This window comes from Populus euphratica, unplaced genomic scaffold, assembly GCF_000495115.2.
Source record: "Populus euphratica unplaced genomic scaffold, PopEup_1.0 scaffold1.1, whole genome shotgun sequence".
Taxonomy (NCBI): Eukaryota; Viridiplantae; Streptophyta; class Magnoliopsida; order Malpighiales; family Salicaceae; genus Populus; species Populus euphratica.
The window spans coordinates 7059026-7078976 of NW_011499845.1; the positions used below are offsets into that span (position 1 = coordinate 7059026).

At 37.7% G+C, this 19951-nt stretch overlaps 3 protein-coding genes across 3 annotated transcripts; 2 read left to right on the top strand and 1 right to left on the bottom strand.

Moving 5' to 3' along the window:
* Positions 1-2: 2 nt before the first annotated feature.
* IAR1 (ZIP metal ion transporter family) lies at positions 3-7019 on the top strand (the record flags this gene model as incomplete). The annotated part of the gene is made up of 11 exons (XM_011029819.1): positions 3-57; positions 223-306; positions 443-492; positions 1272-1323; positions 3018-3143; positions 4024-4286; positions 4675-4827; positions 4973-5080; positions 6392-6493; positions 6584-6628; positions 6713-7019. Coding segments are annotated over 11 exons (1191 nt in total), but the record flags the coding sequence as incomplete, so codon positions are not given.
* A 6332-nt stretch (positions 7020-13351) lies between these two features.
* Positions 13352-14535, bottom strand: LOC105125831 (uncharacterized). Its single transcript, XM_011026473.1, has 3 exons — positions 14389-14535; positions 14008-14205; positions 13352-13914 (listed from the first exon to the last, which is right to left on the bottom strand). Exons 1-3 carry the CDS (start codon positions 14416-14418, stop codon positions 13651-13653), a joined length of 492 nt encoding a protein of 163 aa, XP_011024775.1. The 5' UTR covers positions 14419-14535; the 3' UTR covers positions 13352-13650.
* A 1327-nt stretch (positions 14536-15862) lies between these two features.
* On the top strand, positions 15863-17571 carry LOC105125839 (ENTH/ANTH/VHS superfamily protein). The gene has a single exon (XM_011026486.1). It carries the CDS (start codon positions 16122-16124, stop codon positions 17262-17264), a length of 1143 nt encoding a protein of 380 aa, XP_011024788.1. The 5' UTR covers positions 15863-16121; the 3' UTR covers positions 17265-17571.
* The last annotated feature ends 2380 nt before the right edge of the window (positions 17572-19951 follow it).

Here is a 19951-nt window from a genome sequence, read left to right on the forward strand (position 1 = left end):
ACCATGACCATGACCACCACCACCACCACCACCGCGGTTTGGAACTCTCTGGTTTAGGTATTTTTTCTTTATTTTTTTTGCTGCTTAGTGAAATTGTGCGAGTGTCGTTGCTGTCTGGCAGCTGAGAAAATGCAACAAAAGGAAAATAAATTTAAACATTGACTCTTTTTTCTATGTCCAATATAAAGCATGGATGTTTCTAAGGTCTCTCTCTCTTTCCAGGTCTTTGGATACATGCGTTGGGCTGCTCACTTTTGGTGAGCTTGGCTTCCCTTATCTGCCTGATTTTCTTGCCAGTCATATTTAGTGAGTAATTTCATTGTCAATTCATACTGATGTACCCATTTCTTTACTTCAGTTCTCGTCTTTAAAAGAAATGACGCCTTATACTTTATTAGAAGTGTATTTTGATGAATGAAACTAAATCTGTTGTTTATTGCAGTAAAAGGAAAACCATCCAAGGCAATTGTGGATTCGTTGGCTTTATTTGGGGTGAGATTCTTCAACCATGTTATTAAATTTACTTGAATTGGTGTCTATAGATTAAGTGCATAGTTTCCGTTGAGTGGTTGGATGGTGTTGATCTGCTATTTTGTTCCCTTCTATCGCTGCTACTTGTCATTTGCTTCCATCATTGACTTTGTTTTAGTGGTAATCATGCTAGTTGTTTTTAGTTATATATTTTTCGATGGTTGGTTATCTTATCTTTGATGTTTGATTCTAATCTATTTTCATTGTTATTTTCACCTGTTCTCCTATTTATTCTTTGTTCTCATCATTGATACTAGTTTGTTCATGAAGGGCTATTTTTATGGATGGTTTATTTATCTCTAATGCAAATCAGTTTTTTATTTATTTATGTGTAATATCAAATCCATTTTGTTGACGGTGGAGGGATGGGGCCTTTGGTTGGTAAATGATAGTAATGTTACGGGAATAAGCAGAGAAGATGCCATTTCAAGTTTTTTGTTACATAAAAATTAGTTTTACTGCTGCTTTTGTGTGACATGAGAAACTTTTTGCTGACTGTCATTTTATGAATTGCTTTTAGTGCAGCTTTCAAAAGTAAAACATCACTAAAGTAAATTTACATGTGGTATCCTTTGAAGATCTGCTCATTTGTATATCCTTCCTTAAATATCTCTTGGTCATTTGTTACAACTTTTAAAATTGAATTGTTTATGCATTTTTATGTTAATGGATGCATTTCTTTCTTCGAGTGCTATCTTATATGGTTCGACTCATTTTGATCAACTTTACTATTTTTGCAGGCAGGAGCTATGTTAGGGGATGCATTTCTTCATCAATTACCACATGCATTTGGTATGATCATGATTGTCTGCTGTCCTTTCTTTACCTTGTCTTGCATCTTGGAAGTCATGAACTTATAACTGATGACTTGGAACACTGTAAAGATCCCAGACCACGTCTTTTTTCGTATCATCATGGGAATTCCATGTCATTTCTGCTGCCTAAAAATCAAAGCTTGGCTTTATATTTCCCACATTTTCTTATGGTGTGGTTGTATTGCCTGATCCATCCTGATCTAGAGTATCTTTGCAGAAATGATTTGGTGGCCACTTACTTGACCCTCTTTGGAATCCAGTGGCTACTGAGAGTACAAGTCTTACTTTACGGTGCTTAGTTTGCTACCTATAATAGTATATCTTGAAATCACCTTAGTCCATAAAATCAGGCAAGGAAGATTACATCGCTATGCAGCTAGCTTTATTTGTTTTCAGGAGCCTACTTCAAAGATTTGATCAAGAGAAGTCACGTTGAAGTGATGTGACCTTCAGAATTCTGTTTACTTGAGTATTCAATATATATTTTAGTTTTGTTACCTTTAAAGTATCTAGAGATGAAAAAAACAATTTGGAAGTAACTCAGTGGAGCTGGCCTAGCAGTCCTCTGTCTTGCTTATAACTACAGTACCCAGATTATTTTCTACTGAACCTTATGTTTCCATTTTATCAGTGAGTGAACATATCGTGTCTTGATTTAGGTCTGTGGATTATGGAGCTGCACACATGAATTCATTCTCTCAACCTATAACTGTCATTTAATTTACACACAATTTACTCAATTTTTAATCTTATGTGAGGTAACTACATGATAAAAAATTACACTGGAAGGTCGTCTCCAGTTCATTTTGACACTGGAGATTTTATTTTTTTAGCCAGGAGTCATAAGTCTAACATTTGACCATTTGATGTAGGGTGGGAAGAAAAACAGCTATATAGCAGCAGAATTAAGGCTAGAAACGAGTAGGACAGAAGTTGGGACCAAGTGTTATAGCTTAGGTTTTAAGAAAGCCTCTAGTTTCTGAAGTTTATTGATGAAAATTAATGATACAATTGCTGCAAATCTGATTTACAGATTATTTATACCGAGTTTATAATAAAACCTCTAATATCAAGCCCCGATTGGACTCCTAAACTAACCTTCTAATCCCAGCTATCCAAATGTTTTCCCATGCTAGTCACGTGAATTCTTGTTAAAACAAAAATCCCAGAGCAGAAATAAAATAAATAATTTAAAGCTCCTGCACCGCATTTCTGATTGTTGTTATTATAGAGCCGGATCTTTCTTTTTTCTTGTTGAATTGGCAAAAGTAGAGAGGTACTCCCTCTGCTCCATATTTTTATTCAATCTTTTATCTTTTCTTAATTGGCAACGATATTTCCTTTTTCTTGTTGAATTGGCAACAGTAGATGGGTACTCCTTCTGCTCCATGCACAACAGTAGATGGGTACTCCTTCTGCTCCGTGCACTGATTTTAGTGCGACTGATTTTAGTGCAAGTGAATGCATTAAGTACTGTTTCTCAGAAATATTGGATTGCGGACAGGCACTTAAAAGTATAGGACAAGAGCGGGTATTGGCGGTACAGCTTCCAAATCACATTCGAAGTTTTTTAGCGTTACACAAGTCAATTGGCATTTCATTGCAGCATTTTTCAGATTCTAGGAGTTATTTTGTTAGTTCTGTGATGAATTAATAAACCATGTCTTGCAGGTGGCGAACACACCCACTCTCATGATCACCATGCAGACAATTTTCATCATGCTCATGCTGGAGATGAGCATGGCCACTCACACTCACATTCTTTGAAAGATCTTTCTGTTGGAATATCTGTTTTGGGTAAGTAATAAAATGCATAACACAATGCCTTTGCACTGGTATCTTTATTCTTTCTGTTTGAAAGCATAGACAAACAGACACAAGCACCTTCACATGCGTGAAATTGCATGCGGGTCTTTGTTTCTTCCATCAAGGAGTGTTGGGAAATGGTACATAATAATGATAAAAGTATATGTTTTCTTGTATGATAGCGCTATAGCACTGTAGTGTGTGCATTTTATTCATTACTTCAGCATGTAAAGGGCATGCAAGAGAACCCCCCTTTTAAAGTCGTTGGAGAAATAAGCTCTGGTTCAGTAAACAGGAGGTGATAGAGCCATCATCTAGATGTACAGAGGATACCCAAGCTATGCTCATCACTCCTCTTGGGGACCATATTTATTTCTGTTCTTGTGAGTTAACTGCAAAAGGATCTGAACTTGTGTTTGAATATTGTTTTGCGTCTGATTTTATACGTGCTAAAAATGCTATTACTCCTGAGAGAGATCAACCACTCTTTAAACATGCATGTGGAGTAGAATAAACAAGGTGATTACTGTTACAGGGTAGATGAGATTCTGATTCTCTCATAAGAATCCTCCTCAAGTCAGCTTCTTTCTCTTTAAAATGTTTATTAAAATTTGGGATGTGTTATCTTGTATTGATAAAAACCAGTTCTTTTATTATAATCTCTGGTCAGAAAACGGAAAACTTTGTGAGATAGCCTATGCTATCTAATGTCTTGTTGAAGTCCTGTGTTGTTTGCATGATGAAAATTTGCAAACTAATTGATCACCTCAATGGTTGTTGGTTTTATTTTTTATTTTTTTATTCTTATTATCATGTTTATGATTGGGTTACAGTACCTTGAATTCTTATTGTGGTGTATTGGTTATCGCAGCTGGTATTGTACTCTTTCTGCTTGTAGAGAAGGTGGTGAGGTATGTTGAAGACAATTCTGCTGGAGCTAGTGCTTGGAATCATGGCCATCACCATCACCATCACAATCACAACAGCAGCAAGAAACTGAAAGATGACAGTGATGCTCATGATAAGACACAGTCAAAATCTTCCAAGGAAGGAGATGGGAAAGGGCCTGATGAAGTTTTGGATGATTCTTCAAATGATACTAATTTTACTCAAAGTGAATCTCTACTTCGGAAGGTAATCTTGGGAAATTGCGTACTGTTTTTATTTCTGCATTTGCAGTTAATCATTGATCTCCCCTGATTTCTGACAGAGTTAATAGCCACTGTGTGGTCCTAATTTGGACCCAATAGTTGAGTTGGTAGAGGTTCAGAAAATTCTTCCAGGGAAAAGAGATTGGCGAAAGTACAAATGCTTACAGGATGGACAAATGAGACAGGATTGTTTTTGTGGTCATGTGGTGCTTAGAATTCTAGTAACAATTGATGCCAGTTTTTTTTTTTTCCTTGATGCTATTTTATGATGCAATCTTAGAAAATTGGTCACTAGTCATGTGTTGTGCATGAATTTTCTGTTTGATTGTTGAAATGAACATCAAATTTGATGATGTTCTTGTATTCTGCAGAGAAAGACCGTGCGGGAGGGCAAGGATGATAAATCAGATGTTGATGCTGCAGATGGCTCTGCGAATAATATTAGATCATTGAATGAAAAAGAACATACTCAGTCACCTTCAAATCGGGTGTTTGGTTATCTTAATCTCATCTCTGATGGTGTTGTAAGTATGCTTTCCTTTTTTGTTTTTGTTTGAGGCTTGGCCTTGAGGGGAAACTGCTTATTTGTTTAAATTATTTTTTGCTCGCATGGCTTTTCTTAAGGGAGGTCTTTTATGTGCTTAGAAATAATATGCATCAATTTTGCAGCACAATTTTACAGATGGAATGGCTCTTGGAAGTGCATTTTTGCTTTATGGATCTGTTGGTGGATGGTCTAGAACTCTTTTTTTGCTTGCACATGAGCTTCCTCAAGAGGTATGAGTTCTCTTTTATTCTCACTAATGTATTTAGCTTTCCAACTAATCTTTTCTTATAATTTGAAATCATAAGTTTCTGTTTTTCAGGCTTGTACTAGTTGTCTTTCTTTCTTTCTTTAAAGAACCAGGAAGATGTTATTTTGCTCTGTGTTTCTACTCCATGTCTAAAGTCAATCCATCCTCTATGTTGAGTTTTGCTGCTCTTTCTTTCCTTTTCCTTTTGTTTTTAATTTTTGCCAAAGGAAGTGCACAAATGTGATTTCCCCCCTCAAATTGCACTGATCCTAAAAGAAAATGATGGGGGAAACTGGCAGGTAGGATTCATGCTAATCCTTACCCGAATCAGATATTTGGAATTATCACCAACCTCTTCACATAGCTTCTAATGACTTCTGCTTGTTCCATCCTGTGGGATCCTTTTTTTTTTTTTATCTTTGTAATTTTAATATCAAATCTTGATCTGTGATAATAAAAGACAAGGTTCCTTGTGGCCCTAATGGTCTAAACTTGTCCCATTACAGGTTGGCCTTTGGGTTCTTGTTTAAATTATGATGCTTGGATGGAAGCCATGAGATTGTGTGCTAAACACATTGTAATATGTGGAGGCTATGGTTCTGGAAAGCCACATAACACAGTGAACATATTTATTCAAAAGCATTTTAGGAAAGTCGTAGTTCTAATTTTCCCAATCATCGTTTCTTGAATGTAGAGGATAATGAGTTTCAATTGCACAAGTATGATTATGGAAAGTGATCCATTGTCAGAATATTATTTTTACCTCACAATTCTTGATGAGTTAAATTTTGGTTCGGTCATGTTTATCAGGGAAGCTGTAGTCCTCTGTTTCTTATCATGCTTCATCTTCTCTAGTTAAAGCTTATTTATCTGTTGAATATCTTTCCTAGTCAATCTCTCTCTCTCTCTCTCTCTCTAACATGCGCATGCTCGCGCACTAGCCAAGGTATGTAAAGGTGAAGGTATGTAGGTCATTTGTGCATGCGAAGGCTGAATCCCCAAAATGGATGAATTCAATTTTAATATGTTTTCATGTGTCAAATTGATTATGGATGAGGTATGCATTTTTGGCTCGTTGTAGATATATGTTATAGTCACTGAAAATTGTGAGTCTCTTATAGCTTCTATGCTATTGGCTCTACCTATGCAACTATGTTTCTATTTTAAGTTTGAAGAAGCGTGGCACAAACTTAATTTTATGTTGTACATGAGCCAGTGAATTGTCTCCCTTATATTTTACTTGCATTTTTAGGATAATATTCTTACGGAAATGGTCTGTGTCCTTTTCTGCCAGATAGGAGATTTTGGTATTCTGGTAAGATCTGGTTTCAGTGCACCTAAAGCCCTTTTTTTCAACTTCCTCTCAGCATTAGTGGCATTAGCAGGAACTGCGTTGGTGAGTACTATCTTCAAGGTCAATGCTAATCCTTTATACATTTAAATATCGGGAAAAAAAGTTAACTGAAAATGACTGCTTTTGTTCCAGGCTTTGCTCTGGGGACAAGACCCAGGACAGTCATCTTTGATTGAGGTTAAGTTCCGTTGATGGGTTATGCATACTCCTTTTGCTGCAATATAACTTCAGGTGTACTTAAAGGGTTTCTGCTTTCTGTAGGGATTCACTGCAGGCGGATTTGTGTACATTGCTGTTGCTGGGGTCCTGGCAGAAATGAACAATAGCAAGTCAACGCTGAGAAGTTCAGCAGTTCACATAACCTCGCTAGTGCTGGGGATGGCTGTTGCCCTATGCATCTCACTTGTGGAATGAACATTTGTTTTATAACTGTAATTCTAGCCCAACTTAACTGCAAGAGTACGAGGAAAAGATCAGATGTTTTCTTAACACTTAAAATTAGTTATTATCTCATTTTTTGTGAGTTTCACCTCTGTGGAAATCTATAGCTCTGGACCCTCCTTTGACACACTAGTTGGGCGTTACCTATGGCATCTGGGATAAAGATTGACAGATTTTTCTTCCAGATTTTGAGTTGTGGTCAAGGGGAGCATGGATTAGCAAGTTGAAAGGGATTTGTATTATTATACCTTTCCAAAGCTGGAAAAAAATTTGCCGGATAAGAAAAAACATACCCCACCAGTTCACATATCAGCGTCAAATCATTTACCCCTTCCCTAAAAGCTCTCAGGAACTCAGCGAAAGAGATGTCAATGGTGTACTTTAGTATTTCAGACTAGAGATTGCTGGAGATCAATCATATGCCACTTGGATATGTTTATTCAATAAATTTTCAAGATTTGGGTAAAATGATTATTTGTCTTGTGTTATCTTCACGATTTTGCTGGATAAGGCTTCTAGCTTTGCCCATCTTCAGCTTTATCACGGGATAAATGAGATCATATGATGTTTCTCTCAAAATGGAATATATCCTTCCCTCTGAGCTGAGGCGAGTGTATCGTTGATTGTAGACTTTGTGGTAAAATGTGGGACACTGGCAGAAATAATGATTGCGGTAGAATGTTCACAGCATGCCATCAATGATTAAAGGGAATATATCCTGCATATAACGATTTCTTTTGTCTTCCTTTATTGTGCCTTTATTTCTTGTGTTTGTGTGTGCGAGATCGCATGATTACTAAGCGAGCTGGTTTGAAAATAGTGCAAATTTCATTCCATTCAGCAAGGCTTTCATGATGCGTCAAAAATCAACTACTGACAGCTTTTTCAATGTCATTTATTATTCGGTGTTGCTAGCTGAAGAATATCAAGGAAAATCACACTGCCAACTCATGTAAGCTATTATTGCAGGATTCATGACAGCATCAAGGAAGATTACATTGCCAACTCACGTGAATTATTATTGCATGATCAATTCATGCAACGGTAGGATTCATGACAGTATAAATCAATAATCACTGCAAGCTACAATCAAGGATTAGTTGATGTAAAGCTAGGATCGGTTTCTTATATTCTTACTATTACCATAGCTAGAATCAGGGATCAGCTAGAATCAGGGATTCAGTTTCTATTCTTTCCTTTATAAGCCTTCCATACTTAGCACTCTGTATTTGTATATATATTACGTTCTGTAGTTTGAATGAATTTAAGCAAAATTCAAAACTTTTATCTTCCTCTTTATGGTATCAGAGCATTTCAATCTTTAACGAGTATCGTTCCTAAACCTTCACCATGTCTTTTTCCGCATCCATAAATTTTGCCCCTAACCAAATCATCACTATCAATTCTGCTACTGCTATTAATGAAAAACTTACAACCTCCACCTTTCCACAATGGAGAGCACAGTTTGAAGCCTTACTTATCAGCTATGATCTCATGGATTTTGTTACTGGTGATCTCCAGTGTCCTGTAATTGATACTGAAAACTCTATTGTCTCTAAAGCTGCAAACTCTCACTGGATTCGGCAAGATAAATTGATTCTTCATGCACTGCTAGCCTCAACATCCACCACCATCACACCTCTGCTTGCTTCATGCAAAACCTCCTATGAAGCTTGGAACAAACTAACATGTTTGTATGCAGGAAAATCACGCACCCGTGCGATGCAGTTGAAGGAGGATCTCACCCTCAATCATCGTGGCAGTAGGACTGTCACTGAATTCCTCCAGGCGATTAAACTTACAGCTGATGAACTTGTCAGGATTGATCATCCTGTTACTGATGATGATCTGACTCTTTATATTTTAAATGGACCGGGTCCAGATTTTAGGGAAATTGCTGCACCAATACGAGCCAGAGAACATCCCATTCGGTTTGAGGAGCTGCACCAATCTTCGTCGGTTGGAACAACAAACCATGCAACTGCTAGTTTCAACAGCAAATTTTACTCAACGAAGGCATTTCCCTGCTGGAAATAATGGACAACGCTTTTACACCAAAAGCCGTGACAGCACCAAACGAAGCACATACAATTCAAGTTTTCGCAAATATAAACCTAAGTGTCCGCTATGTGATCAGTTGGGTCACATAGCTAAAACATGTTCCAAAAGCAATTCATCTGATTTTTCTGCAAATTGTGCTGCATCTTCTAAAAGCAAGGATTCGAAATGGCTAGTGGATTCGGCAGCCTCTCAAAATATGACGCCAATCTTTCAAATCTATCTATTCATTCTGAATATGATGGTACAGATGAAGTAGTGCTTGGTGATGGATCAGGTTTGCAAGTATCTTATACTAGGTCATTATCGTTCATCTCCCCCACCCGTATTTTTCATTTGAAAGACACTCTATGTGTTCCTGAAATTAAAAAAAATTAATTTATGTTCATCACTTTACTAAACAAAATAATGTCTATCTTGAGTTTCATCCCTCTTATTTTCTTGTGAAGGATCGGATCACGGGGGCGACACTACTAAAAGGTGCATGTGAGGATTGTGTGTACCCTTTGCCGGAAACAATGACTATGGCTTCCAAACCTGTTATTGCTTATGTTCATAAACGCACAATAACAGATAGATGGCACAAACAACTTGGTCATCCATCTTCTAAAATTGCTCAACATCTTATCCGCACTTTTTCCTTACCTGTTAGAAAAACAAAAGAAAATTCATCTCTTTGTGTCTCGTGTTCTCATAATAAAGCCCACCGATAAACATTTCAATCTCATGGTTTTGTTAGTACAGCACCCCTCGAATACATTTATACTGATGTTTGGGGTCCGGTTCATGCCACTGGTATTGATGGTTCAAAATACTACATTATTTTTGTTGACCACTATACTAAATATATATGGCTTTATCCTATGTCCCATAAATCATGTGTTCACAGTATCTTTCCTCAATTTTGAAATCTTGTGGAAAACAGGTTCAACATCAAAATCAAAAGTCTATATTCTGACAATGGAGGTGAATACATTGCTCTTAAAAATTATTTATCTGTTCATGGCATTGGTCATTATACCACTGCTCCTCACACTCCACAACAAAATGGAATATCTGAAAGACGGCATCGCCACCTTGTTGAAACAGGTCTCACTCTTCTCACCGATGCCCAAATACCTCTTTCCTACTAGCCTTATGCATTTCAAGCTGCAACATACTTGATCAATCATATGCCAACCTCCACTCTAAATAACAAAACACCCTTCGAATTGCTTTTCCATCAAAATCCCAACTACATGAAACTAAAGCAATTTGGATGTCTCTGTTATCCCCTAACCAGACCCTAAAATACACATAAACTTCAAACCAAAGTCGTGTCATGTGTTTTTGTGGGTTACTCTTTAACCCAAAATGCTTATTTATGTCTAGATCTTCTCAGCAGAAAAGTATATCACTCCAAACATGTGCTCTTTGATGAGACTGTCTTTCCTATGGCTCAAACTGATACTTGTTCTTCTGTAAAATCCCAACCTGCAACCAGTGCTCTCGGTTCTTCTCACCCGGTTGCCATAAGTCTGCCATTATTATATCCTCCACGACCACCAGAATCAATTGCTTCTGCACTGGGTACTGCTGCTCCTTCATCATCTTTGGTAGCTTCACCTCCAATGTCAGTTCCCTCATAGGTATGTCCTCTTGCTCAAACTGAACCTTCCTCTGAAAATTTAATTGTTAGTCATGCTTCTGTGGTGCTTCCTACTGATGAACCTCATCCCCATTGTATGATTACTCGATCTATGAACAACATCTATAAGCCTAAAAGCTTGTTCATGGTTACCAAACATCCATCACCTTCATCTGTGGAACCTACATCGGTGACTCATGCCTTAACTGATCCTTAGTGGCGTGCTGCAATGTCCTCAAAGCTTACAGCTCTTATGCACCATGATACATGACATTTGGTATCACCTTTCAAAGGCTGCAACATTATTGGATGCAAGTGGGTGTTTCGGGTCAAAAGGCTTGCTGACGGCTCAATTGACAGATTTAAAGCCAGACTAGTGGCCAAAGGTTTCAATCAAAGACCCGGTTTGGATTATACTCAGACTTTTAGTCCTGTAGTAAAACCAGTGACTATTCGCACTATTTTATCAGTTATTATGATGCATGGATGGCCTCTCCATCAGTTAGACGTAAACAATGCATTTCTCCATGACCATCTCACAGAAGAAGTATACATGTCGCAGCCTCTTGGTTTTCGGGACCAATCTTCACCAGATTTTGTTTGTTGTCTTAAGAAGGCACTCTATGGCCTTAAACAAGCACCACATGCTTGGTATACTGCTCTTAAACAAGCTATTCTAGAATTTGGTTTTGTCAATACCAAGTCTGACTCTTCATTGTTTGTCTATAAAGTTGCGTCCACTACTGCTTACTTTCTGGTGCATGTTGACGATTTAATTATCACCAGCAACAACTCTCATTTTGCTGCAAGTGTTATACAATAGCTTGGCAAGAAGTTCTCTTTTAAGGACTTGGGACCCTTGCATTTCTTCCTTGGTATTGAAGTTATTCCCACGCAGAATGGGTTGTTCCTCACTCAGCATAAATACATCAGGGATCTTCTTGCCAGAACCTGCATGGATGGAGCAAAAGATGTCACTACTCCACTGTCAACTTCGGTCTCTCTGAAATTAAATGATGGCTCAGCTGCTGTCAATCCTACTGAATATCACAAGGTAATTGGAGCATTGCAATATCTTTCACTCACTCGACCCGACATCACCTTTGTAGTAACAAAATTGTCACAGTTCATGCGCTGCCCTTCTACAATTCACTGGACTGCCACCAAACGGTTGTTGCATTATCTGAAGAATACAATTTTCCATGGCATCTCAATTCAGAAAAATGTTAATCCTCTGCTTACATGTTACTCAGACGCGGATTGGGTTGGCAATTTGGATAATCGCAGCTCTACTTCAGCTTATCTCATTATGCTCGGTTCAAATCTCCTCTCTTGGAGTTCTAGAAAACAGTGTGCAGTTGCACGATCATCTACAGAGGCCTGAATATCGTGTGCTTGCCACCGCTGCTTTTGAGTCTATGTGGATTCTGTCACTCTTTACTGAAATCAAGTTTTCTCTTCCTTAGTCTCCACTGCTCTTGTGTGACAATCTTGGGACAACCAATCTCAGCTTTAATCCTGTTCAACACTCACGCATGAAGCACATCCAAATTGACTTACACTTTGTTCAGGACCTTGTTCAGAAAAACTTTCTTGTTGGACACGAATGATCAACTTGCAGACCTGCTTACCAAACCACTCTCCAAGCAGCGCACAGATTTTCTCAAACACAAGATCGGTCTCACCGATGGGAGCCCATTCTTGCAGGGGAGTATCAAGAAAAATCACACTGCCACCTCATGTAAGCTATTAAAGAATACAATTTTCCATGGCATCTCAATTCAGAAAAATGTTAATCCTCTGCTTACATGTTACTCAGACGCGGATTGGGTTGGCAATTTGGATAATCGCAGCTCTACTTCAGCTTATCTCATTATGCTCGGTTCAAATCTCCTCTCTTGGAGTTCTAGAAAACAGTGTGCAGTTGCACGATCATCTACAGAGGCCTGAATATCGTGTGCTTGCCACCGCTGCTTCCTCTGTAGATGATCGTGCAATATTGCATGATCAACTCATGCAACGGCAGGATTCATGACAGTATAAATCAATAATCACTGCAAGCTACAATCAAGGATTAGTTGATGTAAAGCTAGGATCGGTTTCTTATATTCTTACTATTACCATAGCTAGAATCAGGGATCAGCTAGAATCAAGGATTCGGTTTCTATTCTTTCCTTTATAAGCCTTTCTGCAGTTTGAATGAATTTAAGCAAAATTCAAAACTTTTGTCTTCCTCTTTAAAGAATTCATGATTATCTCTTTGTTTAATATATTCTCAAGTCTTTCCTTCCAATTCTAAACGTTCCATCATAGATTGCAGCTGTTTGTCAAATTGACTCCACTATCAGATCATTTTTCCTTTAAAAAAAAGATCAAACAAATAAATAAAGCTGAAGGTGATGATATCACCATCGCTAAACTATCATTGGTAGTGATTTTTGAGGTCCACTGCGAAGGTACCCAATAGACCGATAACTTGAACACCATCGTAATAGATGTTCTGAGATTCTAAATCTCAGGCTACTATGCTAACAGACAGCATCCAGTCTCATGATCTTTGGAAGTCGAGTTTTATTCCTGGTACAACTCCAGAGAATTCTTCAAGACTGAGGAGGCAAATTTACATTTAGTTCCTTTACCCGGTTGAGGAGTATGGAAGGATTCATAAAAAGCTAGTTAAGTAATGAATGGATCCGGTCATATGGCCTGGAACATCTGTTGAATGCCAAAAACGGTGGCTCTCTCTCTCTCTCTCTCTCGTGATGACACATTAGAAGGACAAATGGTATTGCAGAGTGTCATGGTAATTACCCATCCAAATCTGAACAAAGAAATGATGAAGGAAACCTACAATTAGGCTGGAAGACACATTCTACAGAAATATATAAAAAATCATAATCATAGTACAATAAGAATGCTTCTTATACCGCATATCTATGATATTTTTTTCCCTATCGGCCCGAAATACAAAATCACGAAGAATTCATTGACCGCTCAGCAATGGATTGAAAAGTAGCTATTAAAGCTAGATGGAGCGGAAATGTGGGTTTCCTAATTTATTCTTTATACCTTTTTAATACTGATCGAATTTGTCGAGTTCTTGAAGCATTTGAAAAATGGTGACGTTCTGAGTTGGCAGAGCAGGAAGTGAAGCCATCCTTGTTAGATCAGGTGCTATTACACGGTGGTCCTGGCGGGTAAGTGTATGGTGCCTTTTACGCACTGCTCGGACTTGGGGCTCTGCAGCCACCACAACAATGCCTTGCTTGTTCATTACCGCGGGTAGTAGTAGGTCGTCCGCTCTCTTCTCTAATCTCTCCTCATGCGCCCTTCCATTCTTAAAGATGTAGCAGATATTTATTATGTCAGAATGCATTCATCTACACAAGTGTTTTCTTGTAGCAGGACAAGAAAGTGGACATATTCTTACCTTGATAACAGAAGAGGTTGGCATTGGACATTTGACGGGACGATCTTCATCCTGTGGTTCCATTGGGTGTTCAACTGGCCAGAATTCGACCTCGTACTCAACTGCATGATGACGATGTTGTAAATCCATATAGCCACCACTGACTCTTGTCACTCTGCTATCAACTATTAACGGAACTTCATGACTTCCATTCTTTTCCTAAGAAAATGAAAAATGAACTGACTTGGATGAGCATATTGATGATATAGCTATATATGCGTGCTAATAAAGTAGAGATATCACGAGAAGTATTAAGCATAAGAATGGCTTATAAGTGATGAAACTAACTGCCAGTTACTCAATTTGTAATGCAAGAAAAAAAGGAGAGATCAAGATACTTACAAAATCATCCTCTCCGCATGACAAACCCATATAGAAACGTTCATATACTCATGCCAGAGGCACAAAAAATCTAGCTTTGTGTGTATGTTTGTTTTTGGACCGAGAATGTAAAGATAAATGAAAGAAAAGAAAAAGAAGAAGAGCATGAAAAGGAGTACCGAGGGAAGAGGGGTGACATTGGCAATGTGGGATCTCATACACAGTGAAAGACGATGAAAGATTCCCACCATTTCCTACTTTTCTTGATTTTGCTACTTGTTTATTCGCCTCTTTCACCTCCTTTATTGGGCCCCTATATGACTATGTCTGTCCCCCCCCCCCCCCCCCCCCCGCGGGAGAAAGCGTCAATGAGCGAGAGACAGAGCTTTTTTTTCACTTTCTTGCTTTTGAAGAACAGTGGCAGTTTTGGTTGAAAATATCACAATCTACCCCTCTTTTTTTGGCTTTTCTTGGTTTTGCAGAAGATGGGAAATGCAAGTGAAACATGCATACATGAGCTGTGATATCTTGAGCCAAGATATAGATCCTCATTGAAAGAAATTACATGAACCGTGAAAGCAAAAGAAAAGCTAACTGAGCGGAAAGCACGAGATAGCGGCCTGCCTTAATTCATACACTTTTACTAGACGTTTGTTTCTTCCAACGTAATAAACATCATATGTTCTAAAGCAGGCAAGCTGTATGTTGTGCAATGCTTTAGTCCTTACGCCATGTTGTATTCTCCTCTCTACCTAAAGACAGGGTTTGGTGGGGACTGCATTTTTATCCCCAGCTGGCCATCTTCCTATGTAAGCTAATTGGCTTATTCACTGCTTGTAGATGCCTTAAGTCGTGCCAAGAAAATAACAACCAGGAAGATCACAAACCAGAACCAATCCTTTGTCAAGGCATATTCCAGTGCAGCATTACAGAATAGAAATGAAAGTTAGGAGTGATCGACGAGTGCAAGACTTCGATTTGTCTCTCTCCAAATTGTTTGGAGAATCAGGTAGCTGACCACCAAGCCAAGTTGAACTCCTTCATTTATTTGAAGTGGGAGACTCTTTGATTTGGAAGGCCCTCGAAGCCTATAATATGGAGCTCGGATAATGATACGTACATTGGGCTAATCCACACAAGCACTCGCTTGGACTTAGGCCCAAATATCATCTTTTATTAACGAAAACCCTCTTAAGTCTTTCCTTCATGAGAATGTGGACAACGAGGAAACAAAAAAGATGCATGAAAATGTAAAGAGATACTATTATATTTAGATGTTTGGTCACTACTAATTTGTTGGGGATGAAAATCATAGAGCATGGAACGGAAATAAAAAGCAAAGTGGCTCCAGGACATGAACGTGTAGCCTTTCCTTGTTGGCACGACCTGCTTTGTCCCAGATTGGAAAAGGCGTCAAGAGTATGTGACAAAATGCATGGCCATAACGACGCAACAACCAGGAAAAAGTCAAAAATACCAACTCTGAAAACCAGTAAGCACCAGCAAAATTTCCTCTCCACAGCTCAATTAGCCAAGTAACATACAGCGTTACGTTACAAAATAAACTTGACTAAGGCTCTTAGGCTGGCCGGCCTTGGCAAATGATATTCTATTTGTCATCCCCACAAGTCCAGTTGTCGATCCAAAATAGCTAGCCAACCCATCATAAAGAAAATTAAGGAAGAACCACAAGGGACAACCTAAAACAGGGAAAGGCCCTCAGTACACAGATTGCTGGGACAATAGAACAGGAAATGAAGCTGTGGAGAAGGGCTGCCGGAGCTCTCAAAGATCAAAACAGCTTATTAGCCATCAGCCTATCAAGACAAACTTGGTATCGGAATTCAGATCTCGAGGCTGCAATCATCAAGGCCACCAGTCATGATGAGAGCTACGTAGATTACAGGAATGCCCAGAGAGTCTTTACATGGATACGCACATCTCCGGTGAGCCTGAAGCCCTTGATATGGGCTCTCACTGCAAGGATGGAGAAGACAAGGAGCTGGGTTGTGGCCATAAAGGGGTTGATGCTAATGCATGGTGTTTTCTGTTGTAAGACCCCAGCCGTACAAAGGATCGGAAGGTTGCCATTTGATCTATCAAACTTCACTGATGGACACTCAAAACAAGCAAAAATGTGGGGCTTCAACACCTTTATTCGCTCTTATTTCTCGTTTTTAGACCAAAGATCTGCCTTGTTTTACGTACAGCAGAATCAGACAGAAGAACCAATGGTGCAGGAGCTTGTAAAGTTGAGAAACTGGCAATCTTTGCTTGACATGTTGCTCCAAATTAAGCCAATGGCAGATAACATGAAAGAGGTTCTAATTACAGAGGCCATGGATTGTGTGATCATTGAAATATTCGATGTTTACGGCAGGATATGCAAAGGGATTGCGAGGGTTCTCATGGGGATATATTCAGCTGGGAAACTTGAAGCTACCATGGCTTTTAAGATTCTTCAAAAGGCAAAAGTTCAAGGTGAGGACCTTGCTCTATATTTTGAATTTTGCAGGAACTTCGGTGTCTTCAACGCATTGGAAGTTCCTAAAGTCACACAGATCCCCGAAGCAGATATCAAAGATCTTGAGCGTATAATCAACGGAGTTCCTGAAGCGAAAAGTTACAAAAATGTTAATGATGAGGATGATATTAAAGCAATAGTGGTGAAAGAAGATGTTGCCATTGTTGAAGAGAAAGAACCAAACAGTAGATTGAAGACAATAGTAACAGACAAATGGGAGATTTTTGAGGAAGACGCGAACATCAATTCTCAAGGAAATCACGAGACCTCTCATTTCAGAGCAACTTCTTCCGCAGAGAATCCTCCAAATTATCTACCCAGTGTACCTGTTTATCATGAACAAGAGATACCGGATTTTATTTGTTTCTATTAGTTGGGTTAGGGATTCTCAATATTCCCTTCGGCGAGTCTCGTCCAGTAATGGAGTCGGTTTTTGTTAAGAAAGAATGTTCTGTTTATACTCTTTTTCTTTTTTCTAAACAATTTTTGAAGGTTGCATATTATTTTATATTTTAGGTTTTTGAGATTAATGATGGAACTCAAACTAGAAATTTCATCTCTTATCAATTATCATAGTCTTCTTAAGTGGATTAATGTTATCTTGGTGGGGTTATAGAAAGCAATCTGAACAGGGGCAGAGGCAAAGATGAATAGTGAATTCCCATGTATATGATGCTGTAAGCTGGAAATTTAATGTTTATCCTGGAACTCCTACTTCTGAGCTCTTTCATGAGCATACAAAATAGTCCTGCTCCCAAAAGAAAATGATTAATTCTCATACAGAATCAACACAACAATATTTTAGGGAATAAAATTTTACAATTCTCAAGATCTTAATTGGATTAAGCGGCAGAGCTAGTTAAATTTCTATGAACCCATTTTTATAAGACACATCCAGCAACGTGAGAAGCAGATTCACCGGGCTTGGATCTTCTTATGCTCTTAAAGAAATATAAACAATCATGTTTCAAATTTCGTATTTGGTTTTGAGTTCAATTAACGTTTTGGATTGAATGAGAGAAATAAAGAAATGAATTATATCGTTTCCATTTTTAAGATACACTAAACTACGATCATTCAATTTGAATTTGAGTTCAATGATTTAACGAAAATGACGGGTCGTGTTCACAAGAGAACACGACATAATCCGAATCTTACCTGTTCCGCTCTTAGCATAACCTCACCATCTAGCAGAACTGTAACGCTCGTACTCACCCTGAAAAGGCTGGAAAGTCCAACACAACATGGGGTTTGACTGCCTCCCTTGCAACTCAGTCATCAATGCAAGGTTTGCCTTTTCATGGAGTACAAAATCTATAAGACGATACGCAGTTTTCTTGGAAGATAATTTGGTACCTTGGAAGTCAGAAAAGCAAAGAACTGTAGCCAGTTCATCTACCGAGTAAGAGACAGAGCTGTACCTCGTTTGTCTACTGGGTCAGAGTACAAATTAATCTCTAAATGATGCAACAGCTGCACTTACATGGTTGAAGTCATTATTTTGAGAATTAAAGGTTACTCTATTGCGATCTCCACTGTTTTGGTGTGATATTACAAGCACAACTTAATCAAGCCACAATCCATTCTTTCATGTATGAACTAACCATGTTGAGATTGATTTTTATTTTCTTCGTGAAAAAATTGCCGAGGAGGATCTAGAGGCTCGGTTTATTCTTACTGCTAATCAGATAGCTTATGTGTTCATTTAAAGTACTCTTGACATCTAGCTTATGTCTTCATTAAAGCACTCTTGACATCTTGGTTTCTTTCTTCGAAAGACGAGCTTCATGCTGCAGTTTTTCCTATAAGCTTTTGAGAGAGAATGTCAAGGAGTTTTAACCGAATGGGACTTCTTCTCATAGCAGAACTATAAGGGCATCTGCATTTTATAGTCACTGTAAAACTGATAAATTAGATAATTAGTTAATTATTTTTTTTATTTTAAATAATTTAATATATTTTTTAAAGTAAAGATATATAATAAATTGATATAAAAAATTTAAAGAGTTGTTAACGGATAGCAAGTGATATCTAAAAAGCTAGGTGATTGATAACTAGTATTTTTAAAAAGTTTTTTTTGATAAACGTAGATATTCTTCGATATCAAAATTAGTAAATTTATAATAAAAAAATTATAATAATATTCTAGAAAATGATATTTTAAAAATATATATATAGTGAAGAATAAAGAGATTGTGAACCTTTAACTTAATGAATTTATGATATATCTATAGCTCATAAATCTTATTATTTTGTGGATAGAAAAGGATAAAGCATTATTTCATATTTATAATATTTTAAGTTATATTCTATTGAAAATAATATATATTGTATCAATATAAAATACAAAGAGATTCATGTGGAATCCTAGAACAATCTCTAGTGAGTGTTAGGTTAGAGCCTATTAGAAACAAAAAATAGATTTAGATGCAATATATACTAAGTATGTTAGGCTCGGGATGCACTCTCGAACTCAAACTCATAGAAGTGCTAGGATACATGTCTAATAAGTTAAGAGTTATAGCACGCTCAGTATAAGCATGCACCCTGCATGGGCTTGAGCTTCTTACTCGACTTTATGCAGGGTATAGAGAGTTGGTCTCGGATGACAGCTTGAGCGAATTTTTTTGAATATTAATTCAAATTATTACATTCAAGTCTATTTTTGTTCAAATTTTTGGCTCGGGATATGAGAATGAATCTACTTATTAGATTTATTTTAAAGAAAAATTTTTAGTCTATTTCAAAAGTTTTATTTATTTATTTGTATCCATCTTCTACAATGGTGAGAGCTGCCAAAAATAATGAAACCTGACGATCAGAGACTGCAAGCTGATAGGTTTCTTCCAAGTTTACACATGCACGTACTTTGTATTGACAGGTGATATACTTATAAAGAGCTTACAATATATCATTTAACAGAATGTATAAATATACACTTTAATGATCAATAGCTTTCCAAAACTAAGATACAAACTAAAATAGTATCTTCGATTTTATTCATAAATGTAGAGCTTTTAAATTAATATACACAAAGCATGTACCATATATATATATATA

Excerpts from the sequence above, each read along its gene's own strand:
- LOC105125839 (XM_011026486.1), top strand. The coding sequence starts at position 16,122 with ATGAAGCTGTGGAGAAGGGCTGCCGGAGCTCTCAAAGATCAAAACAGC.
- LOC105125831 (XM_011026473.1), bottom strand. The coding sequence starts at position 14,418 with ATGGGTTTGTCATGCGGAGAGGATGATTTT. Across the intron at positions 14,206-14,388 it reads CATGCGGAGAGGATGATTTT|GAAAAGAATGGAAGTCATGA; the intron begins GTAAGTATCTTG and ends TCATTTTCTTAG. Across the intron at positions 13,915-14,007 it reads CAACCTCTTCTGTTATCAAG|AATGGAAGGGCGCATGAGGA; the intron begins GTAAGAATATGT and ends TACATCTTTAAG.